This window comes from Caretta caretta, chromosome 7 (assembly GCF_965140235.1).
Source record: "Caretta caretta isolate rCarCar2 chromosome 7, rCarCar1.hap1, whole genome shotgun sequence".
Classification (NCBI taxonomy): Eukaryota; Metazoa; Chordata; order Testudines; family Cheloniidae; genus Caretta; species Caretta caretta.
In genome coordinates, this window is record NC_134212.1 from 73,403,409 (window position 1) to 73,423,130 (window position 19,722).

Consider the following 19,722-nt stretch of genomic DNA (forward strand, 5'->3'; position numbering starts at 1 on the left):
TGGCAGACAATAAAGACAGGAAATGGATTCTGGTAAATTAACCTTCCCTCACTGAATGAAGTGCCTCACTCTAAGTCAAACTAGGTTATCTAGTTGAGCAAAACATATTGGAACATTTCCAATTATGCCTTTAATGCAATAGGCCTTTATCTTTGTTTGAATCATAATTATACCACAAATAAGTATTGGGATATATGAACCAGTAGGAATGGCAGTGTATAATCCAGAGCAACACTGTGGCTGGTTATGGTCTTTCCAAAAGCTTAGATGGGGCACCTGACTCTTTCAGAAAACTTGATAATGGGGGGTGGGGGGTTACTACTATGCCCTTTCTTCATTTTAAAGTTTGTTTTCCTAGCGTGTGTGTGCACACAAAAAAATCTGCCCAAATAATTCAGGGCATTTTGCTATGATTGAATAGAAAATTATACCTTTGTTCCCATCATTAGGTGGGTCATGCATTCACAGCAAAATTAATTTGCACCAATATAAGCTCTATAGACAATCAAACCTCTTTGAATAAGGAGTAAAGAGTCTGTGACTTTCTATTTATTATAAACTATAGCTCAACAAGTGGGCCATATACTAAAATCTACTTAATTTTAACTCAGTTCTTACTCAGGTAACAAAAGGTTGAGTAAAAGCTAAGTAAGGGCTTCAGGATTTGACCCTTGATGTAAAAATACAGTTGAATTTCTATGAAGGAGTGTATTTGATCCATATAAATACTGAATGGATGGCATTTTGATTCCAATTAATAACAAAAGCAATTACAGAAATTATCAAAGACTTATAAGGAATTGTAAAATAGCCATCCATTTTTGTTTGTTATAAAGAAAATCTAGAGTCTGTTATTGTTGCTTAATTCAGTTTATACACTCAAAGGGTTAATTTCAAGTGCCGGTCTTAGCTGGGTGCAACTCTGCTGAAGTCACTGAAATTATGTCTGCTTACATCTGCAGCAAATTTGGCCAAAAATCCTTAATGACTCGTAAAAGAGGTTTGACTGAAATGTACATGAAACACATGAGTACGTGATCTTATGGGCACCAACTCTTGGTTCTTGGTATGTTATGAGTTATAATACAATGACAGGAATGATAAAAAAGGACACACAGACAGGGCATTCTCACTCTGCTACCTTGATGTCCTGGCATGCGGGTTTGAATAATTCCAGTATAAATAAATTGATTTGGTATGTTTGAATGATTTTCTTACTTCAAACAACATGGACCTGATGACCTTACTTACCCCAGCTTTAACACCATTGACAGAAATGATTATATCAGAAATTGGCCCCAGGCACTGAGTTTATATTTTTATTATTATTCATTGCTACACACGTGTACACAGTGCTTCAAGGACTTCATATAGCAGAAATTGCCTATTGTATTATTTCTCAAGCTGAACCTACACTCTTGAGATCTGAAGTCTGCATCTTCTTACTCTTTTACATATATGGGGCCAAATTCTCTGCAGAGAACTGAATCTAAAGGAGGACTAAAGGAGAATTTGGCTACCAGTAAGACTACTACTTATATAGTTATTTTCATATTTAGCAGCAAAATGCTTAGTTCAGGCTTGAACAACCAAGGTGACGAATAGCCTCAACTCCACTATAGTAAGCTGGAGTTCAGAATAGTCTACATATCACAGAAGGCACACGCAGCACCCTGAAGGATCAAGCCAATGATATGATCAAATGAATATAATCCAATCACTGGCCAGGCTTTTACTTTTGAGATGATCTGATCAGAGAGAAGAGTAGAAGGTTTGCTTTAATGCCTAAATTTAAAAGCATAGCATATAATCTACTGGGGAGAATCTATCATTCACTAAGTAAGAAGTTCGGAAGGTCATAAAAAGAAAGGTGTGCCAACAGGCTGTAGCACTGAGCAAAGCATATTTAAAGAGTCGAGTCTGAGAACGCACAGGATAGAAGCACTACTCTGATCCAGATTAATATTAGACTGCAGGCTTGTCTACACAGCATGGCAAAGCAGTCTACAGGGGTGTAATTTGTAAAGCACCCAACTGTCCCGAGTAGACTTTGCTGGAGTGCTCTAACAATATGTCTACCACAATTAAAAACCCACAGCTGGCCTGTGCCAGCTGACTTGGGCTTGCAGGACTGTTTAATTGCTGTGTAGACGTTTGGGCTCAGGTTGGAGCCAGAGATCTAGGACCATCAAGGTGGGAGGGTCCCAGAGCTCAGGCTGCAGCTGAACATCTACACCACAATTAAACAGACCCTTAGCCCGAGTCAGCTGGTACGGGCCAGCCACAGGTGTCTAATTGCAGCGCAGACATACCCTAAGGCTACATCTACAATACGATATGTCTACAATTCAATGCAATACATTGTGTCCACATACTCGCACTCTGTATCATAGAGCTAGCACAAGTATAAACAGCAGTGTAGCTGTGGGAGCACAGGTAATGGCAGTGAAGGCACAGCTTAGCCACACAGAGTATGTACCCACTGGTTTCAGGTAGATTTGTACTCGACATAAGAATGGCCATACTGGGTCAGACCAAAGGTCCATCCAGCCCAGTATCCTGTCTACCGACAGTGGCCAATGCCAGGTACCCCAGAGGGAGTGAACCTAACAGGTAATGATCTAGTGATCTCACTCCTGCCATCCATCTCCATCCTCTGACAAACAGAGGCTAGGGACACCATTCCTTACCCGTCCTGGCTAATAGCCATTAATGGACTTAACCTCCATGAATGTATCCAGTTCTCTTTTAAACCCTGTTATAGTCTTATAGCTAAACTGTGCCTTGGCTGCTGCTGCCGCCCCTACTACCCCAGCTACACTAATGGATGTGAGCTCGTGCATGTACGTGCACAAAAGTAGGGGAATAATCATGTCTAGCTTGTAGTGTCGATGTAACTTAAAAGGTACCTAGTTCGTGTTAACATAGGATTGAAAGAGGACCATGTTAACACAAACTAGGTACCTTTAGAGCATGCCAGAAAGGTCTCTACAGGGCAGTTAGAGCACAGCATGTTAGAATGCTTTATAAATCACACCCCCATAGAGCACTTTGCCGTGCTGTGTAGACAAGCCCTCAGAAATCACTCTCCAAAGATGAAGGAAAGGCTTCAGTGCTAGTTCATATTGTGTAGCTTCCAGATCAGCTTTCTACTTGAGGTTACAGAGGAAGATTATTTCATGGGCATATTTCCAAAAAGTAACAGCTCACTAAAACTGCCTGATACATAAAAATAAATGTCAGTAACTATTTAATTTCTAAAATTTAAAATTTCATATATAAAATGAAAAAAAATTGGAACAAAGCTTCTTTTGATGTCAACTGGCATGGCTCCACTGACTTCACTGGTGCTATGTCTTATGTAAAACAACAGAAGGGCTGACTCCTGGTTTTTATCTAGATGTTTATTTCCTTTTGTTTCCAGTTAAACAGTTATATTTACTTTTATTCTAGTGTTCATCATTTGGGCCCTCTATCATTATTCAGACTGACCATGTCAGAATTCTCTAACACTAAGGAATATTTAAATAAACGACACCCTTTTCCCCTCCCATTAGAAAATACATTGAATTCCCATCTCCCTCTGCACTTAGTGGAATTCCCTCATTTTATCTGGGATTTTCTGGAAGGGGCAGTCTCTCCTTTCTGAGAAGCATCAGGGACTGGCCTCATATAGGAGGAGCATGCTGGACCAGTGGTCTGATCCAATATGGCAAATTCTTTGTTCTGAACTGCATTTGACAGATCTCATTTAAGTGTCTTCTATGAAATTACCAGGACTTCACATGCTCAACAGTGAAACTTTATAATTATGAGACCGTTTAAATGGCAGTTTAAGTTATATGATTTGTATTGTATGACTTTGCATATACAATAAAATGCCTCTAAAATCCAGATGTATGAAAGAAGTGAACCTTTTTAAAAGAACACACATACACTGTACTTTCATTGTGTTTTACTAGTTGGAAATATGGATCTACTTACGCCAATGGAGATTCACTGTGAGTCATGTGGTCAAAACCCAACAAAAGGCATTGTGTGGGATCCATCATTATGGAGCATTGGGATGTGCACAACAGAGTAATGTTAGTATCAGAAATTAGTGAAGAAAAGAATTGAATAAAGAGAGAAGAAAAGAAATGATCAATAAAAGGGAGCACAAAGAGATACATAAAAATGTTAGCACTTTGAATAAGCTCACTGGTTGGAAACAGCAAACCACGGCCACTGGGAGCTGCGGGGCTCTGTGCCTACAGACGCCCCAAGTAAACAAAACGTCCCAACCCGCCAGCAGCTTACCCTGACTGAACAATAACTGAACAAATATGTATCCACTTTCAAATTACAATCACTTTCAAAATTACACTTTCAAAATTATAGTCACTGCGCGCCACTTCCCGCAGCTCCCATTGGCTGGGAACGGTGAACCGCAGCCACAGGGAACTGAGGGGCTCCATGCCTGCAGACGCTCCAGGTAAACAAACGACAGTGTATTAGATATTCAATTAAATGATTTCATAGAGTTTAAAATCATCAAATTTTATGATTATAAGCCGACACCTGCTCTTTGATGTGTCACTTTTTTACCAAAAAGATTCGGTTTATGAATGAGTATATACGGTAATTACAGCATATATTAGGCTGTACCTTGTAGTCCTTGCTGAGTCAAGACTTGAAACTGCATGAATGAGGACTGCAGGATCAGGCCCATGGAGAATATGTTTTAGGAGTTTTTTTCACAGTATCAGGGTGAACTACATGTACATTATATTAAAGACCAAGAGCTTGTCAACTGACTATTGGCAATTTACAGCTGGTTTTGAGTCATCGCTAGAAACAACATTTCTTAAACTAGAAAATGTTGTTATATTACATTTTCCCTAAAAATGGCAAAAGAGATTTATTAAAAAAATCTAGCTCAATCTGGAATTCAATTTTTTTACAGGACAAATCTAAGAAGTTATTTTCTTTTACATTATTTTGAGTTCAGTCTGAAATAAGAACAATTTTCAGGAAAAAATTGCATTTCCCTCATAGGATAATTTAGAATTCTGAGGTTGATAGAAACATAAATTAGATGAAAACAGAATTATTAAGTGCTATTAACAGAGCTAAGGATTCTGAAACAGCACCCAGGGTCCTTGATTACACCATATTTAATCTAGTTGTATAACATTTTTGAATAACATACATGCATTTTAGACTCTTCATATTGGATTAAATTTCAGTGTTTTTAGAGAGACTGTTCATATATTTGCTTTACTGGTTGTCACACACCATCATGAACCTTCTCATTGCTGAAAAGCAGTTATACTCAGTGGTGAGCTGGAGCCGATTCGCATCGGTTCGCTAGAACTGGTTGTTAAATTTAGAAGCCCTTTTAGAACCAGTTGTTCTGCGAGGGACAACCGATTCTAAAAGGGCTTCTAAATTTAACAGGCCAAAAGTGGTGCCTTAGGCGCTGATTCCATGGGTGCTTCAGGGCTGGAGCACCGAAGTGGAAAATTTGGTGGGTGCAGAGCTCCCCGTCCCAGCCCCCCACCCCGTGTCCCACCCCCGGCCCCAGCTCACCTCCGCTCCGCCACCCCTGAACGCGTCGCCCTGCTCTGCTTCTCCGCCCCCCCAGGCTTCCTGAGAATCAGCTGTTCGTGCGGGAAGCTGGGGCAGGCTGAGAAGGAGGCCGCAGCTTCCCACTCAGGCCCAGGGAGGCGGAGGTGAGCTGGGAAGGGGGGGCCCAAAGAGGACCGCTCACGCTGCAGCAGGTAACCCAGGGAGGGCCCACAGGCTAACCGCTGTGCTCCCCAGCTCACTTCCATCACCCTCGGCCTGAGCAGGAAGCTGCCGCCTGCTTCTCAGCCCTCCCCGGCTTCCCGCTGAACAGTTGATTGGTGGGAAGCCGGGGGAAGGGGCGGAGAAGCAGAGTGGGGCGATGTATTCAGGGGCGGAGGCAGAGCCGAGGTGAGGTGAGCAGGGACCGGGCGCAGGGAGGGGAGCTGCCAGTGGGTGCTCTGCACCCAACAAATTTTCCTCTTGGGTACTCCAGCCCTGGAGCACCACTTTTGATGTGATCAGTGGGGGAGCGGCCGCTCCCGCTGATCCCCCCCAGCTACGCTCCCCGACCCCTAGGAGCCAGAGGGACCTGCAGGATGCTTCCAGGGAGCTGCCCCAGGTAAGCACCTCTGGGACTCCCCACCTCGCCCCACGGCAGGTGCCTCTGGCTCTTAGGGGTGGGGTGGGCACCCACTACGGTGGCCCACAAGACCCTCCTGCCCAGTTCTGGGGGCAGTCAGGGGACATGGGAGGGGGTAGATGGGGCAGAGGTCCTGTGGAAGGGGGGGCATCAAGGAACGCAGGGGGGTTAGATGGGGCACGAGTCCCTGGGGGTGGGGGTGAGCAACAACCCCCTCATGGGGTGAGGAGGGAACCCGTTGTTAAGATTTTGGCAGCTCATCACTGGTTATACTGTGCAGCACTGCAAAAGTGAAAAATGTGTATTTGGATCAACAGAGTATCTTGTCTGTCTTCCCGACTTTCTTTATACACAAACCGCTATCTGTCTGCTAAAGACAACAAAAGAGAGGAGTCATAATCACCCCACTCTGGTTTAAATCAGCAGTTGGGAGAAATTATTACTTTTTAGTGATGCATACAGTATTGCAGAAACATCATTTTTAGCTTAAATATCTTCTCATCTGTGAAATATACAAGCTCCTGTTTATCCTAAGTTAGAGGTTTCAGTTAAACAGCAGTTGTTAAATATAAATCCCCAAGAGGGATAACATAACCTAGGGCTTCATTTTGAAAAACATCAAACAATAACCAATAATAAATATGCATCTTACATTCTTTTTATACCAATGACAAATGCTCCTCCATTTTCCATGCCTGTTGTGCTATGTAATCAATGCAGTTATTAGACTGAAAGTATGGTTGTTATAATAGGCATAACTAAGACAATAACTATCCATATTTCCAATTCCACAAGCCTTTTCTCCAGGTGAAACGTACCAAGTTGCTCTTTATTAACATGCTGATAGCAATATTCTACTTGAGTAACCTCAGCCCTTATGTTTTAGCAGCAATCTGTTTCTCTGAGCTTGATGACGGATATAATAAAAAAATTAAACAAAACCCATGATCTGCTGTCACTTATACCAATGTAAAACCAGGAGAACTTTACTGAAGTCAGTGGAATTACTCTGGATTTACACCCAAGTAGCTGGGAGCAATATTCAAACCACGGAGATTAACTTAACAGTTTGCACATCACCTTTTAAAAAGTGCTACCAATTTTCTTACTAATAATATTTTTAGTCTCCATTTTTGTAATACCATTTTAGAAGCTTAAAAAATTTCTTTCCGTATCAAGTTTGCATACTTTCCAGTTTCTCAATACTGAAAAGTAAAGTATATTCAGTTTCCATTCCATGTGTGGAACCCACAACCATATCAGAGGGAAATGAATGGACAGGCTAAGGGCAAGATATGCCCCCAGTAATTTCTAACAATTTTTTCATAGGTCAAAACTGGGACTTAACTTACCTGACAAAGCATCTGTCACCAAGGGTAACCATGGAACAGATTGAGAGAGTCAAAATGCCTTTCCTTTTTTGCTTCAAGTACCATACATAAACTGGCCTGATTCCACCACCATTACTCTTAGTGAACAGTGCCTTAGTCTGTGAGTAGTCTCATTTACCTAGTGTGAGTAACAGTAGCATAATCTGGCCTGACGTGAAAAAGCCACCCAATTAATGGGGGTATTTGGAAATAGCTAGTGGCAGGATTTTTTGGGTTTGTTTTTTTATGACTACAGCTCATCCCTCACCTCAGAATGTCTCCTGCTACCAAGGAAGAATCATTTAGTTTTACAGACAGAAACCTCTCTATATAACCATGTTGTATTTCTCCAAGTCATTAGAGCTTCCAAATCTAGGAAGAATACTGAAAAAGGAATTTTTCTACTTTAAACACCCCTCCTCCTTTTATCTTTCAAAGGATGTTAATTCCACCTCATATATTTAAAGAAAACACCAATCTGTATTTTTCAGGGCAGTGCATAAAGCTACTTCCTCCTTCCCCCCCAAATCCAAACAAATAAGCAAGGGAGAAAAAAGGATGAGAGGAAGGATTCATCTATCATGCAGAGAGGTGCCATTTTACACAAGAAAAAACCTTACCCAGCAAGTTCACCACCTTGGGCCTGTGCCTGGCCAGCGATGGCATCCATGATAGCATCCTGGGAATACATGCTGATCGGGGTGTTATACTGGGCATGAATTATAGTGGCCTTGCCACCTGGGCCTTTCACCTCAATGGGCTTGTGTGTAGACAGGGCAGAGTCCTTCAGGACATTAGGGTTGAAGCGTTCCACATACTCAGTGCTGGGGTTATGTGAGAGTGAGGTTTGGAGAAGAGACAAGGGGAGAAAGAAAAGATAATAAGGACAAACAGGTGATAATTATAAAAAGAAAAAAGCAGCAGCAGAGGAATGCATGCATGTGCCTAAAACATCTCACCACAAAAAGCATCTGTTCAGACTGCTGGAGAGAAAGAACACACAACGTAATGGATAACATAACAAGGAAAGTGGTCAGGGGCTAGACTATAGAATGAGGTATTTGTGTTGGCTGATCATTTTCTAAACTTGAGACAGTTGGAGCCACAAAATAAAAATTATGACAAATATAGCTGTTATATATACATATGTAGGTAGATATATGTCTACACACCCAAAGAAGTCCCCATGTATTCCTTCAATTTTTTTAGAAAGATCTTCAAAAGGTACGAGAAAGTTTAATGAGTTGAAATAAACATCTGCTTCTCTTTTATGCAGAATTACATTTTTTTTCTATATGGACAATTCATCTCGGTGATATTTAGTACTCATGCTTTTCATCTTCACAGCCCTTCGCAGATATTAATAATTTAATCCTTAGAGCACCTCTGTGAGGAAATGTGGAGGTTACCAAAATATGTAACCACTCCAGGATAAATTTCTTGCAAGGTCAGTCCTAAATCTGTCTACATCACAGACCATATGACAATTGGACTCATTATCCTGAGATAGTTGCCTATTGTAACCTCCATAAGGATTTTTATTAGGGAAAATGGGGCACAGGCAGTTTAAGTGACACACCCAAAATCATGGAGGGAATCAGTGTCAGAGCTAGGATTTGAACGCCAGGGTTCCTCACTGTCAATCCTAAACTTAGATCATTAGGCCATGTCTCTCAGCATCTTGGTACAGAGTAATAACAAGGAGTCCAGTGGCACCTTAAAGACTAAAGGATTTATTTGGGCATAAGCTTTCATGGGTAAAAAAACACTTCTTCAGTTGCATCTGAAGAAGTGGTATTTTACCCACGAAAGCATATGTTCAAATAAATCTGTTAGTCTTTAAGGTGCCACCAGACTCCTTGTTGTTTTTGTGGATACAGACTAACACGGCTACGCCCTGATACTTGGTAGACAGTGTTATACTCCTAGAGTTTAGCTTAAGTTTTTCCAAGTAACATTTTAAATCGGCTCTTCAGTCATTTAATTAACTGCTCTTGGCTACCATATGGGACACCAGTGTTAAATTCTCATCTGTCACCGTCACCTCCTCCCTCAGCCCACCAAGAAAAGAAAGTGTTTTGGGTGCTTCAGACACTATATGCTCATCCCTGAATGGTAGGGATTGCTTCACAGTGCTCAGCAGTAACTCTTCCAGTTTACTGAGCAACAATGAAGAAAAGGAATCTCCAATTTTCATGGCAGGTCAGAAGGATGGGGCAACAGTATGGGGGCTTTTAGAGTGTTTGTTAATAGAAGATGCCCCTCAGTCATTAAAGGAGAGAGAAGAAAATCAAGGGGGTGAAAAACTCTTCCCACAAGTTGTGAAGACTCCCAGCAGACAACTGACTTGAGACTTGCACCGATTATCATAGGTGATCTGCTCTCCCAGGCAATGGATTCCAACTCCTGTAATAGCCTTTTGTTTGGTGAGATGCCTTTACTGAGGCCAACAGGAGAGATATAGTTGTGCATTGTTGCAGGAATATTTGAGAAGAGCACTGATAGTAACATGCAGCAGGGACAGGCGCGTATAGATGCACACATACCTTATTGCAAACACAGTCCTGAAATACATGCATTGACATTTTGAAGGAATTAAGAAGCTTCATTATGCATTCGGTAAAAATAAAAAACATGCATTTATTTGAACATTTTCACCATTTAAAATGTCTCTTAATGAACATGTTTAATAACCACGATAACATTATTCTATTGATACCATCTTGTAGAGCAGAGGTGGGCAAACTACAGCCCATGGGACCCTCCTACCCGGCCCCTGAGCTCCTGGCCCAGGAGGCTAGCCCCCGGCCCCTCCCCTGCGGTTCCTCCTCCCCTGCAGCCTCAGTTCACCACACCGTTGGCGCAATGCTCTGCTTGGCAGCGCAGGTGCAGAGCCGCGGCCTGACCCGGTGCTCTGTGCTGCGCGGTGGCGTGGCTGGCTCCAGCCAGGCGGTGCGGCTGCCTGGCCTGGTGCTCTGGGCAGCACAGCTGCAGCACCGCCAGCCACCGGGGCTCCAGGCAGTGCGGTAAGTGGGCAGGGAGGGGTGGAGGTCAGAGGGTGGGGATATGGATAGGGGTCGGGGCAGTGAGAGGTCAGTGAACAGGGGGGTTGAATGGGGCAGGGGTCCCAGGGGGGCAGTCAGGAAGGAGAGGAGGGGTTGGATGGGGTGGCAGGGGGCAGTCAGGGGCAGGGGTTCTGGAGGCGGTCAGGGGACAGGGAGAAGGGGTGGTTGGATGGGGCAGGGGTCCCAGGGGGGCCGTCAGGAATGAGAGGAGGGGTCGGATGGGGCGGCGGGGGGCAGTCAGGGGTGGGTGGTCCAGGAGCGGTTGGAGGGAGTGGATGGGGCAGGAGTCTTGGAGGGGCCATCAGGGGGTGAGAAGCGGGGGGGTTGGATGGGGGCGGGGGCTGGGCCATGCCTGGCTGTTTGGGGAGGCACAGCCTCCCCTAACCAGCCCTCCATACAATTCTGGAAACCCAATGTGGCCCTCAGGCCAAAAAGTTTGCCCGCCCCTGTTGTAGAGTGACTCACCAAGAAAGAGAGACTGCACATTATGCCTACTATTGGCTCCTGAAAATCCCCATGCTTTGTTATAGAGGTGGCTTCTCTTATCCCCACAGCGTATCAAGCCACGGGGAGCAGTATGGAATTCATAGACCCTGGAGATCATTAATTCAGTGCTCTCCCTTTTTTCCATTAATAGGAGAAGGGAAGACTCAGTGAAGGCATCAGTGTACCTAAACTGAAGCTGCTATGTGTATGAAAATATAGTCCTAGGCAATTGGCTTCAACAAATCAATCCAAAAAAGAGCTAGAGGCTCAGGGATGCTTAGGCTCGCACAAAAATTACTGATTTCCATGTTGGAATGTGGAATTGAAGCAATTTCACTGCTCTCTTAACAGGATGGGGTCAAAACTACAGTTCTTAGCAAGGCAAAACTTCAATTGAAATCAATAGGCATTTCCACAGAAAGAACCAGAAAAGGTCTCTTTCCACTGCAGAGTTTCTACTGCAGTGTCTTGTTGGGAGGGGAGGAAATGTTAATGTCAATACAGGATGCTCACTGCAGGACCCTTTGGCAGAGATGAGGAGCCAATTCTAGCAGGAGCAAGAGATGAAGAGCTACACATCTGGGGTCTCTGCAAAAGATAATACTGACAGGCATTCAGCAGGTGTGCAAAATTAATACAGCTTGGTAGCAGACCTCTGGAAGTATGCAGGAAATGTAACAGAAGAGTGTTAGATAAAATAGAGACCCATACTTTGATTTCTGATACATTGGCCCTACAACTCCAGGGAAATATTCAGTCCTAGTGTAAGCGGGCAAAGGCTCCTCTGACTTCAATGGAAGTTGTATCCATTTGTTTCAAGCTACATCAATGGCTTAACGTGGTCATCACACGCTGCCAAATCAGTGTAAATTACACTTATGTTGCTCATCCTCTAAACGCCAATTCAAGTTGAACTACTCTGTCATTTCCACCATCCTCTTATCAGTTAAACTTGACATTTAACTTTCTTCGTCATTTACTTCGCCGCTGAATTTAGCTCAATCTTGAGTTCCCATCAGTTTCTGGACTTCCAGAATGTTGCATGGGCAAGAGCAAGTTCCAATCCAGAGAGGTCAAGCAGGAATTCAGAAGGGATCTTTCTGCTCTCTCCTCAGAATTGAAGGTCAAAGTTGAAGGGGAGTTGGGGGAATTTCCCTGCCCAAAAACTGATGGGTGTGATCCTCAAGACCATACTAACTCCTTATTCAGACAGCATTCCCGCTGAAGAAAAGCACTTCTTAGATACTTAAAACCTAAGAGCTAAATGTTGAAGTCAATGGGAATTTGGCTGGAATTGGACTTCAAGATTTGGATCTACCTCCTGAAGCTAAAAACACATTGGTAATTATATAATAAAAAGCCTGTACCCAAAGCCCACAAAATCTCAGGGGCATGAAGACTATTGGAAGAATTAAGAAGAAATGCATGTATGACTCCAGGGAATTAAAAAGATCTGAAAAGCTCTTCAAGAGTTGAGCAAGTTCCAAGCCAAGTTATATTTGCAAAGTTCGGATATCAACATAAAAGTCTAAACAAGCAGGAGAGTTTCAGAAATATTGTTAGATTAGAACCACCTCTGGATATAGTAGCCATGTATGATGCCTGCCGCACCAGTCTGGTCTTTTTCAATGCTTTCACCTTGCAAATAGACACAGCAAGAACATATGGGCTCATGCCACCCCAGAAAACAAATCCCCAAACATACAGCATAACACATACACACTATTTGATACTAACTTGGCAGCAGTGTTGGCTATGACCTAGGGAAGAGAGAAAGAACAAATAAACAAAAGGAACAATAGTTTTAGAGTGTCAAGGGCAATATGTATTAACAAGGGTTTATAAAGCTTTATCAAACCATCTACAAATAGGAATAGAAAGAAACTGTATGCCTAAAAAAACCACAATGGATTAAGAGAGAGGAAAAATGTAGGGATTACAGTTTATCCACAGATACTTACTAAGGTACCAAGGCGTTCTGGCTGATCCTTGACAACATTTTTATTACTATGCATCACTGGAAGTATTATTATTGAGGGTTACGGAAGCAAGGAAGCAAAACTTTTTGCAGGCTGTATACTCCTTTTGAAATAACATGAGTGGGAGAGATTATATCCTCCTCCCCAGACACCAAATATTCATGTATGTAATGCCAGTCCCTTCAGCCTGGCCCCATATAGCCAATCCAGTGAGCAGGATCTGCTGAAGAATATCCAAAGAAACTATCAACAGATATTTGAAGGGAAAAGCCCCTCTACTTAACACATTACTGACCTGAATCTGATCTCACTTATATTGGTTTTACAGTGGTGTCCCAAAATACAGTTCATCATTTTTACCCTCTTGTCAGGTCACTCCCAGGCTTTTCCTACTTTAAGTAGTGAAACCCCACGTCCTAGGTCTTTTTGCTAGAGCAGGGGTGGGCAAACTTTTTGGACCGAGGGCCACATCTGGGATGGGAAAATTGCATCCAGGGTCATTAATGTAGGGCTGGGGCAGGGGGTTGCGATGTGGGAGGGAGTGTGGGATGTGGTGCTGGCTGCCTCCCGGAGCGGAGCCCGTGGCGCCACGGGGTTGGCAATCCTGTGGGCCGATTCAAAGCCCTGAGGGGTTGGATCTGGCCTGCGGGCTGTAGTTTGCCCACCACTGTGCTAGAGCCTGATCAGTCCCTAACAGTCTCCAATTTACCAGACTCCCAGACCTTCTTGACTGAGGCCTTTCCTGTCCTTGCAAGCCACTCCCAGGCCCTGCTTAGCTGTAGCCTTGGGCTCAAGTCTAGAGCCAAAGATTTCTGCTTTGGCTCCAACCCCCCCGGCATCAGGGTCATCCTTGCAGAAGCCTTTTTTATTTCCTGAGCCTCGCACTTCCCTGCAGCCATCCGCTGCCCTTCATAAGAAATTACATGAACCAAACGAAGCGTGCCCTTTTGGTAATCACGGTTGGCTAGCCCAAAGCCCTCCAGTCCTTTAGGAGCAGCAAGCCACTCTGTTACAAGGCCTGAGCGCATTAACTTTGTAGCATTAACTTTTTGAGGTCAGTAACAGGACATAATGCAGGAGAAAACAATATTCATGTAGCATCTTTCTCCACTGCATTAACAATAACTGGTTGTAGCCTGCCCATCAATTGAAAAACAGCACAACCCAAGGGATCAGAATTCAGGTCTCAGGCAGGCAGAAGCTGGGAGCATGACAGAGGCAAGGAGCTCAGACCCCTGGTAAGGGGAAGCTCCTTATATCATTCCCCAATGACCTATGCTAATGGATGCAGAGAGTGGTACTGATGGGATTTGATGCTCATTTTCACATCGTCTTTCTCCAAGAGTTGAGAACACGCACCTTTGCCCTCCTTCTTGCCCCATCCCTCTGGATCATGAATAGGAGATCATGTCTGTGACTAAGGAAAAAGTGGACAAGATTCCATGCAGAGATAGTCAACAGCATTATTTTTTAATTGGCTATATAAGACACTTTTGATAGATCTGCGCATCACCATCTTCCCAGTTGCTTCTGCAACATTTCCAGCCTTGGGAGTGAATCTGGGTCTCCCACATAGCAGTGCTGAGCAGCATTACGACTAGACTGGCCCACAAGTTTGGTTTGGTTCCCCCTGCTGTCATCTCAGTGACTCTTTGAAGTAGCTGCTTCTTTACATAAGGCTTTTCTGCAGCTCTGTCACCCAAGTTTATTTTTAATTAACAAAAACCAGTGCAGCGAGCCAAAGCTGTGGCATGGGGCTCTGTGCTGTTGCATTTGTCTGGACATACAGTCACAAAATGCCTTTTTTTCAGTGTCTGCCCCTCAGATTCTCAGGTTCGAGAATATTCTGCCAGCTCTGTAAACCATGCAATGAGCCAAATATATCTAGCTTTTACAGGATTCAGTAGAGATATATTAGGAACAAGTTGTAGCCTGTAAGCAGATCAGGGATTCTATATCCATTTTAGGTATGTGCAAGACAGCTGAGCAACCGCTTACCGTGAAACATGGTGTAATAGTATCATTTTCTGAAGTGAACTCTGATGGCTATTCTAATCCTCTCAACCATGTTTGTGCATAGAAAACAATATTTTTAAGGTAGAACTGAAGTTTGTAAAATGCTTCTTAAAAGAGAGAGCAACCAATTCTTTGATGGTGGAGTATGAAGAACATGCACATGTAAATTATATGTTTCATAGACAGAAAAAATACTGTGCACACGAGTCTTCTGAGAAGTGGTCAATAGCCTCAAATCTCCGCAAAGATTTTTCAGACCTAAACAGATTATCACAGCTCCCTCCAGCTACAGCAAAGCTTAGCCTCTCTTGATATGCTGGGTTGAGATGATACAATTTTTTCCAGCTCAGTCCCACACATCATTTTAATTTATTTCTAAATATGGGCAGGTACCAAAATATTCAACCTGCTCACTCAAAGATGCCACAGAGTAACCAACTGGTAATCCTACCCCCCGACACACAGAAACATGCGGGACCGGTATTTACTGCCCTAGCCAAAGACGTGCAGAATAACACAGGCTGGAATGAGTATCCATACATGAGAAACGATGACTCATTCTCAATCTGTGTTAATGTTCCCCATTGCAGAACCTTTACTCCATTAAGATCTGCTGCTGATAATGTAATACGCACTCCTGCAAAAAATGTTCACCCTTGCCCTGTGATAAGCCCTTAATTCCAGAAGTGCATAAGAGGAGTAAGGGACTGGGAACTCAGTAAGAGACACAGAAATCATTCCAATCTTCCTTTGCGCAGAATTTTAACAAGGGGCTCCCAAGAGTCCATTCTCATGTATGGATACTCATTCCAGCACATCACTGGATCTGTTTAGATGTTTCACAGGGTACAAGTTAAAAAAAATCCCAAACATTTAAATATAAAATACACCTGGGATCTACCTGCCTATGTAGGTTCTTATACAGTATCACTTATAGACTGGTACCAATCAGAGTCAGAGATGACCTTGCAAAGCCTGTTTTGCTTATGCACATGTACTGCTTTTTATGAATGTTCAAACCCAAAAAAGCAGAAAATCATGGACAACGTAAGCACTAAACCTCTAGCACAGGGGCAGGCAAACTTTTTGGCCTGAGGGCCACATCAGGTTTCTGAAATTGTATGGAGGGCTGGTTAGGGGAGGCTGTGCCTCCCCAAACAGCCAGGTGTGGCCCGGCCCCTGCCCCCAATCCAACCCTTCCGCTTCTCATCCCCTGACGGCCCCCCCGGGACTCCTGCCCCATCTAACCCCCGCTGTTCCCTGTCCCCTGATGGCCCCACCAGCACTCCTGCCCCATCTACCCCTCTCTTTCCCCTGACCACCCCCAGGCTCCTCGACAACCCCTCCTCTCATTCCTGACTGCCCCCCGGGGACCCCTGCCCCATCCAACCACCCCTTCTCCCTGAAAGTCCCTGGAACCCCAGCCCCTGACTGCCCCCCCCCTGCTCCATCCAACCCCCTGCCCTCCTTCCTGACTGCCCCCCAGATCCCCTGTTCCCCGCCCTCTGACCATTCCAACCCTTATCCACACCCCCGCCCCCTGACCACCACCCCAAACTCCCCTGCCCTCTATCCAACCCCCACACCGAGCTGCCTGGAGCCCCGGTGGCTGGCGGTGCTACAGCCGCACCGCCCAGAGCACCAGGCCAGGCAGCCGCGCCGCCCGGCTGGAGCCAGCCACGCTGTCGTGCAGCACAGAGCACCGGGTCAGGCCGCGGCTCGGCACCTGTGCTGCCACCCAGAGCATTGCACTGGCGGCGCAGTGAGCTGAGGCTGTGGGGGAGGGGGAACTGCAGGGGAGGGGCTGGGGACTAGCCTCCCGGGCCAGGAGCTCAGGGGCCAGGCAGGAGGGTCCCGCAGGCCAGATGTGGCCCACGGGCCGTAATTTGCCCACCTCTGCTCTAGCAGATCCCAAGAAAGCTAGTATTCCTTTTTAGATTGCAGTCCACAGGGCTTCTCACTTCATGGATAACATACAAGTGGGAATGGGGGCCCGGGAACACTGAATTTTCACAGCATGCTACCGTTACAAAGACACTTGAGCTGAGTAATTTCAGGCTGTTTGTACTTTGCTGAGTGCTTAACAGCTATCAAAACAGCTCTTTCTTTCCCAGGGCAGGGTCCATTAACTGTACATGATTTTTCATATTGCCTCATTTGTTTATATGTAAAACAAGGAGGCAGAATTGGCTATACTTTATGAATATGTTACAGCTACTCATACAAAAGCACCCCAAAACCATATTCAAATTCAGAATGAAATCTCAGGTGAGGGTACCATGATAAAAGCTTTAGCTTTGTTATTGGGAGTCTTACACTTAAACTTGGAAAGATTCAATTTTTATTAGTAAATGTCAGTAAATTTTGATGTACACACACACCCTGATGAAAAAAATATTTCCATTAGTAATAATCCAAGTTTACAGCTCGGCAATGTTAGAAAGAAAAGTGCTGCTTGAGAACTTATTAGAGTTTGATTTAAGGATATTTCCTTTGTATATTTTGACACGTGATGTTGACAATTTGTGTTTTAACGGTTATAAGGCTTTAAATTTTTGAATCTCAATGCCTACAGTCATTAAATAACTATTGTCTGACACCCCTGCCCCAATTTACTGCAATATAAAATTGAAAAAAAAATTAAAATGCTTAAAAATATCAATATTATCCATCCAAATTATAAAAAAATAAAAATCAAATTCTGCCAAGCCTACTTATGGTATGTCTCAGTATATTACCAGCAGGCCACAGATGTGCACCAAGAGGAGCTTAAACTATTTTGTGACAGTGCTTGTGTATATACGTGGGAAGAAGTGGCACATATAGAAAGGCAGTGCTATGAGGTAGGGGGATTACTGTGAAGCTGGTTCAGTGTCCATATTTTGTTTGCCTCCTTAAGCACAAATGGTTCTATTATGTGGCCTGATCCAACGCCTATTGAAATCAATGGAAAGGCTCCTATGTCTTGAGGAGGCAAGAAGGGCTGCATCTGCCACAAATGTCAATGAGTGGCAGATGCAGCCCTATAGTGTGTACTTTTTTGTAATAGAACATAGTAGGAATACTTAGGCAGTTCATCTGTCCAAAATTTACCTAAAGGAAAATACAAGAAGAAAGCAGGAGGTCAGACTAGATGATCATGAGGTCCCTTCTGACCTTAAAGTCTATGAATTGGAGGTTACCAAGGGATGTGAGGAGGCCAAGACAAGGGAGGTAAGATGTGCTGCTGAGGAGCTGTAAGTGCTAAAGCAGGTAGAGAAATGACATTTTTCCTCATGAAAAATATAAATGAAAACAAAAGCTTTTTTTGGTCTGTTTCTGTTGAAAAATGTCTTTGAATTTAAGTCTCTCATAACCAAATGTAGATAGCACTTCCGAGTTTACAGCGCTAGGGCTTGATTGTGCTAGTGAGCGCTAGGCTCACTGTCTTGCATCTTGTGTAGTCATTTACACTAATGGAAACTTAGTCAAACTGGTGTAAAACAATATCAACTCAGAATAATAGCATTTTACATCCACTTTGCTCTCATGTAAGTGACTATGCAAGGTACTGGGCAAAGGAGAATCAGGCCCCTATTGTATTTTTCTCCTCTTGCTCTCAGCCCCTCATTTTGTATATTATATTGAGCTAAAGGAAAGCTTTGGTGACTAAATTGTGCCTCAGGGAAGTTTTCCCTTTACCTACCTGTTACTATACTTCTGCATTGTTATTTGAAATATTCTTTTCCTTAATCAGACCTTAATTATCCAAACAGAAAGGCAGACATGGGATTTATTCAGATAAGGGTGCTGAAAATTCCTTATTTTTCCTAAAATTGGGAAACGTGACTTCATTTCAGATGAAGACAGCTTTGGGGTAACTGACTTATAGAGGTTTATTTGTCAATTAGTAAATCATAAATAAAAGTAGAAAGGTTAGAAAGTAACTCTTTCCCATGGCCTTCATTTATTTCAATATTTCTGTAATGTAGTCCAAGCTTGTGGCAAAAATACCTGCCCTGCAAATACAGTACAGCATTGAACAACTTCATATTCTGAAGTCAAACTTGGTGGGATCATCTCTATATCTTACCAGGTAGATAATAACTATTGATTATTTATTTCCACACACAAGTGGAATAGTGCTTAGATTTGAGCTGGAGGACATTCAAACCAAGGGGTCGAACTAATAACAATTCAATTTCGACTTGCACTGGAAAGTGACTACATTGAGGAAGGAGTTATAGAAGTTCACTGCAATAGATTAAGACTGTTATCTTAGCTGCTCCAGGCAATTTCTTTTTAGGAAAGTGTAGTTTCAGATCCCTTTTACAGCAACTTCCATACAGGCCTGTAGCTGATATTCAGGTCAACCAGATTAAGTACAGCAAATTAAATTGGAGAATACCAACACGCTAGTTTAGTCATAGGTACTTTAACCACAGTGTTCCTCCTCATGCCAGGATACCCAGTAGCCAATCTGTAATACAATTCAGGATACCAAAGACCAAGAGTTGTTATGAAATAGTATTATGTGTCCTTTTTGAGGTGGGGAAAGGTTTAATAACTATTTTTCAGGACATCATTAATCATAATTACAAGACAAATTCACAATATAGTAACTGGTTTTATACTTC

The 19,722-nt window shown here is 43.4% G+C and overlaps 1 protein-coding gene across 15 annotated transcripts in view; it reads right to left on the reverse strand.

The window, feature by feature from the left end:
• The window catches only part of LDB3 (LIM domain binding 3), a 191,855-nt gene that overhangs the window by 78,171 nt on the left and 93,962 nt on the right, over positions 1-19,722 (reverse strand). For 7 of the 15 annotated variants that reach the window (XM_048856758.2, XM_048856772.2, XM_048856766.2 and 4 more), the window contains exon 6: positions 3,985-3,999. The exons of 3 other annotated variants lie outside the window; for them this stretch is intronic. In XM_048856758.2, the coding sequence (XP_048712715.1) occupies positions 3,985-3,999 (15 nt within the window). Of the gene's footprint in view, positions 1-3,984; positions 4,000-8,180; positions 8,385-12,848; positions 12,872-19,722 lie in introns of all 15 variants that reach the window. 5 more of the 15 variants (XM_048856770.2, XM_048856768.2, XM_048856763.2 and 2 more) reach the window with 2 other exon arrangements.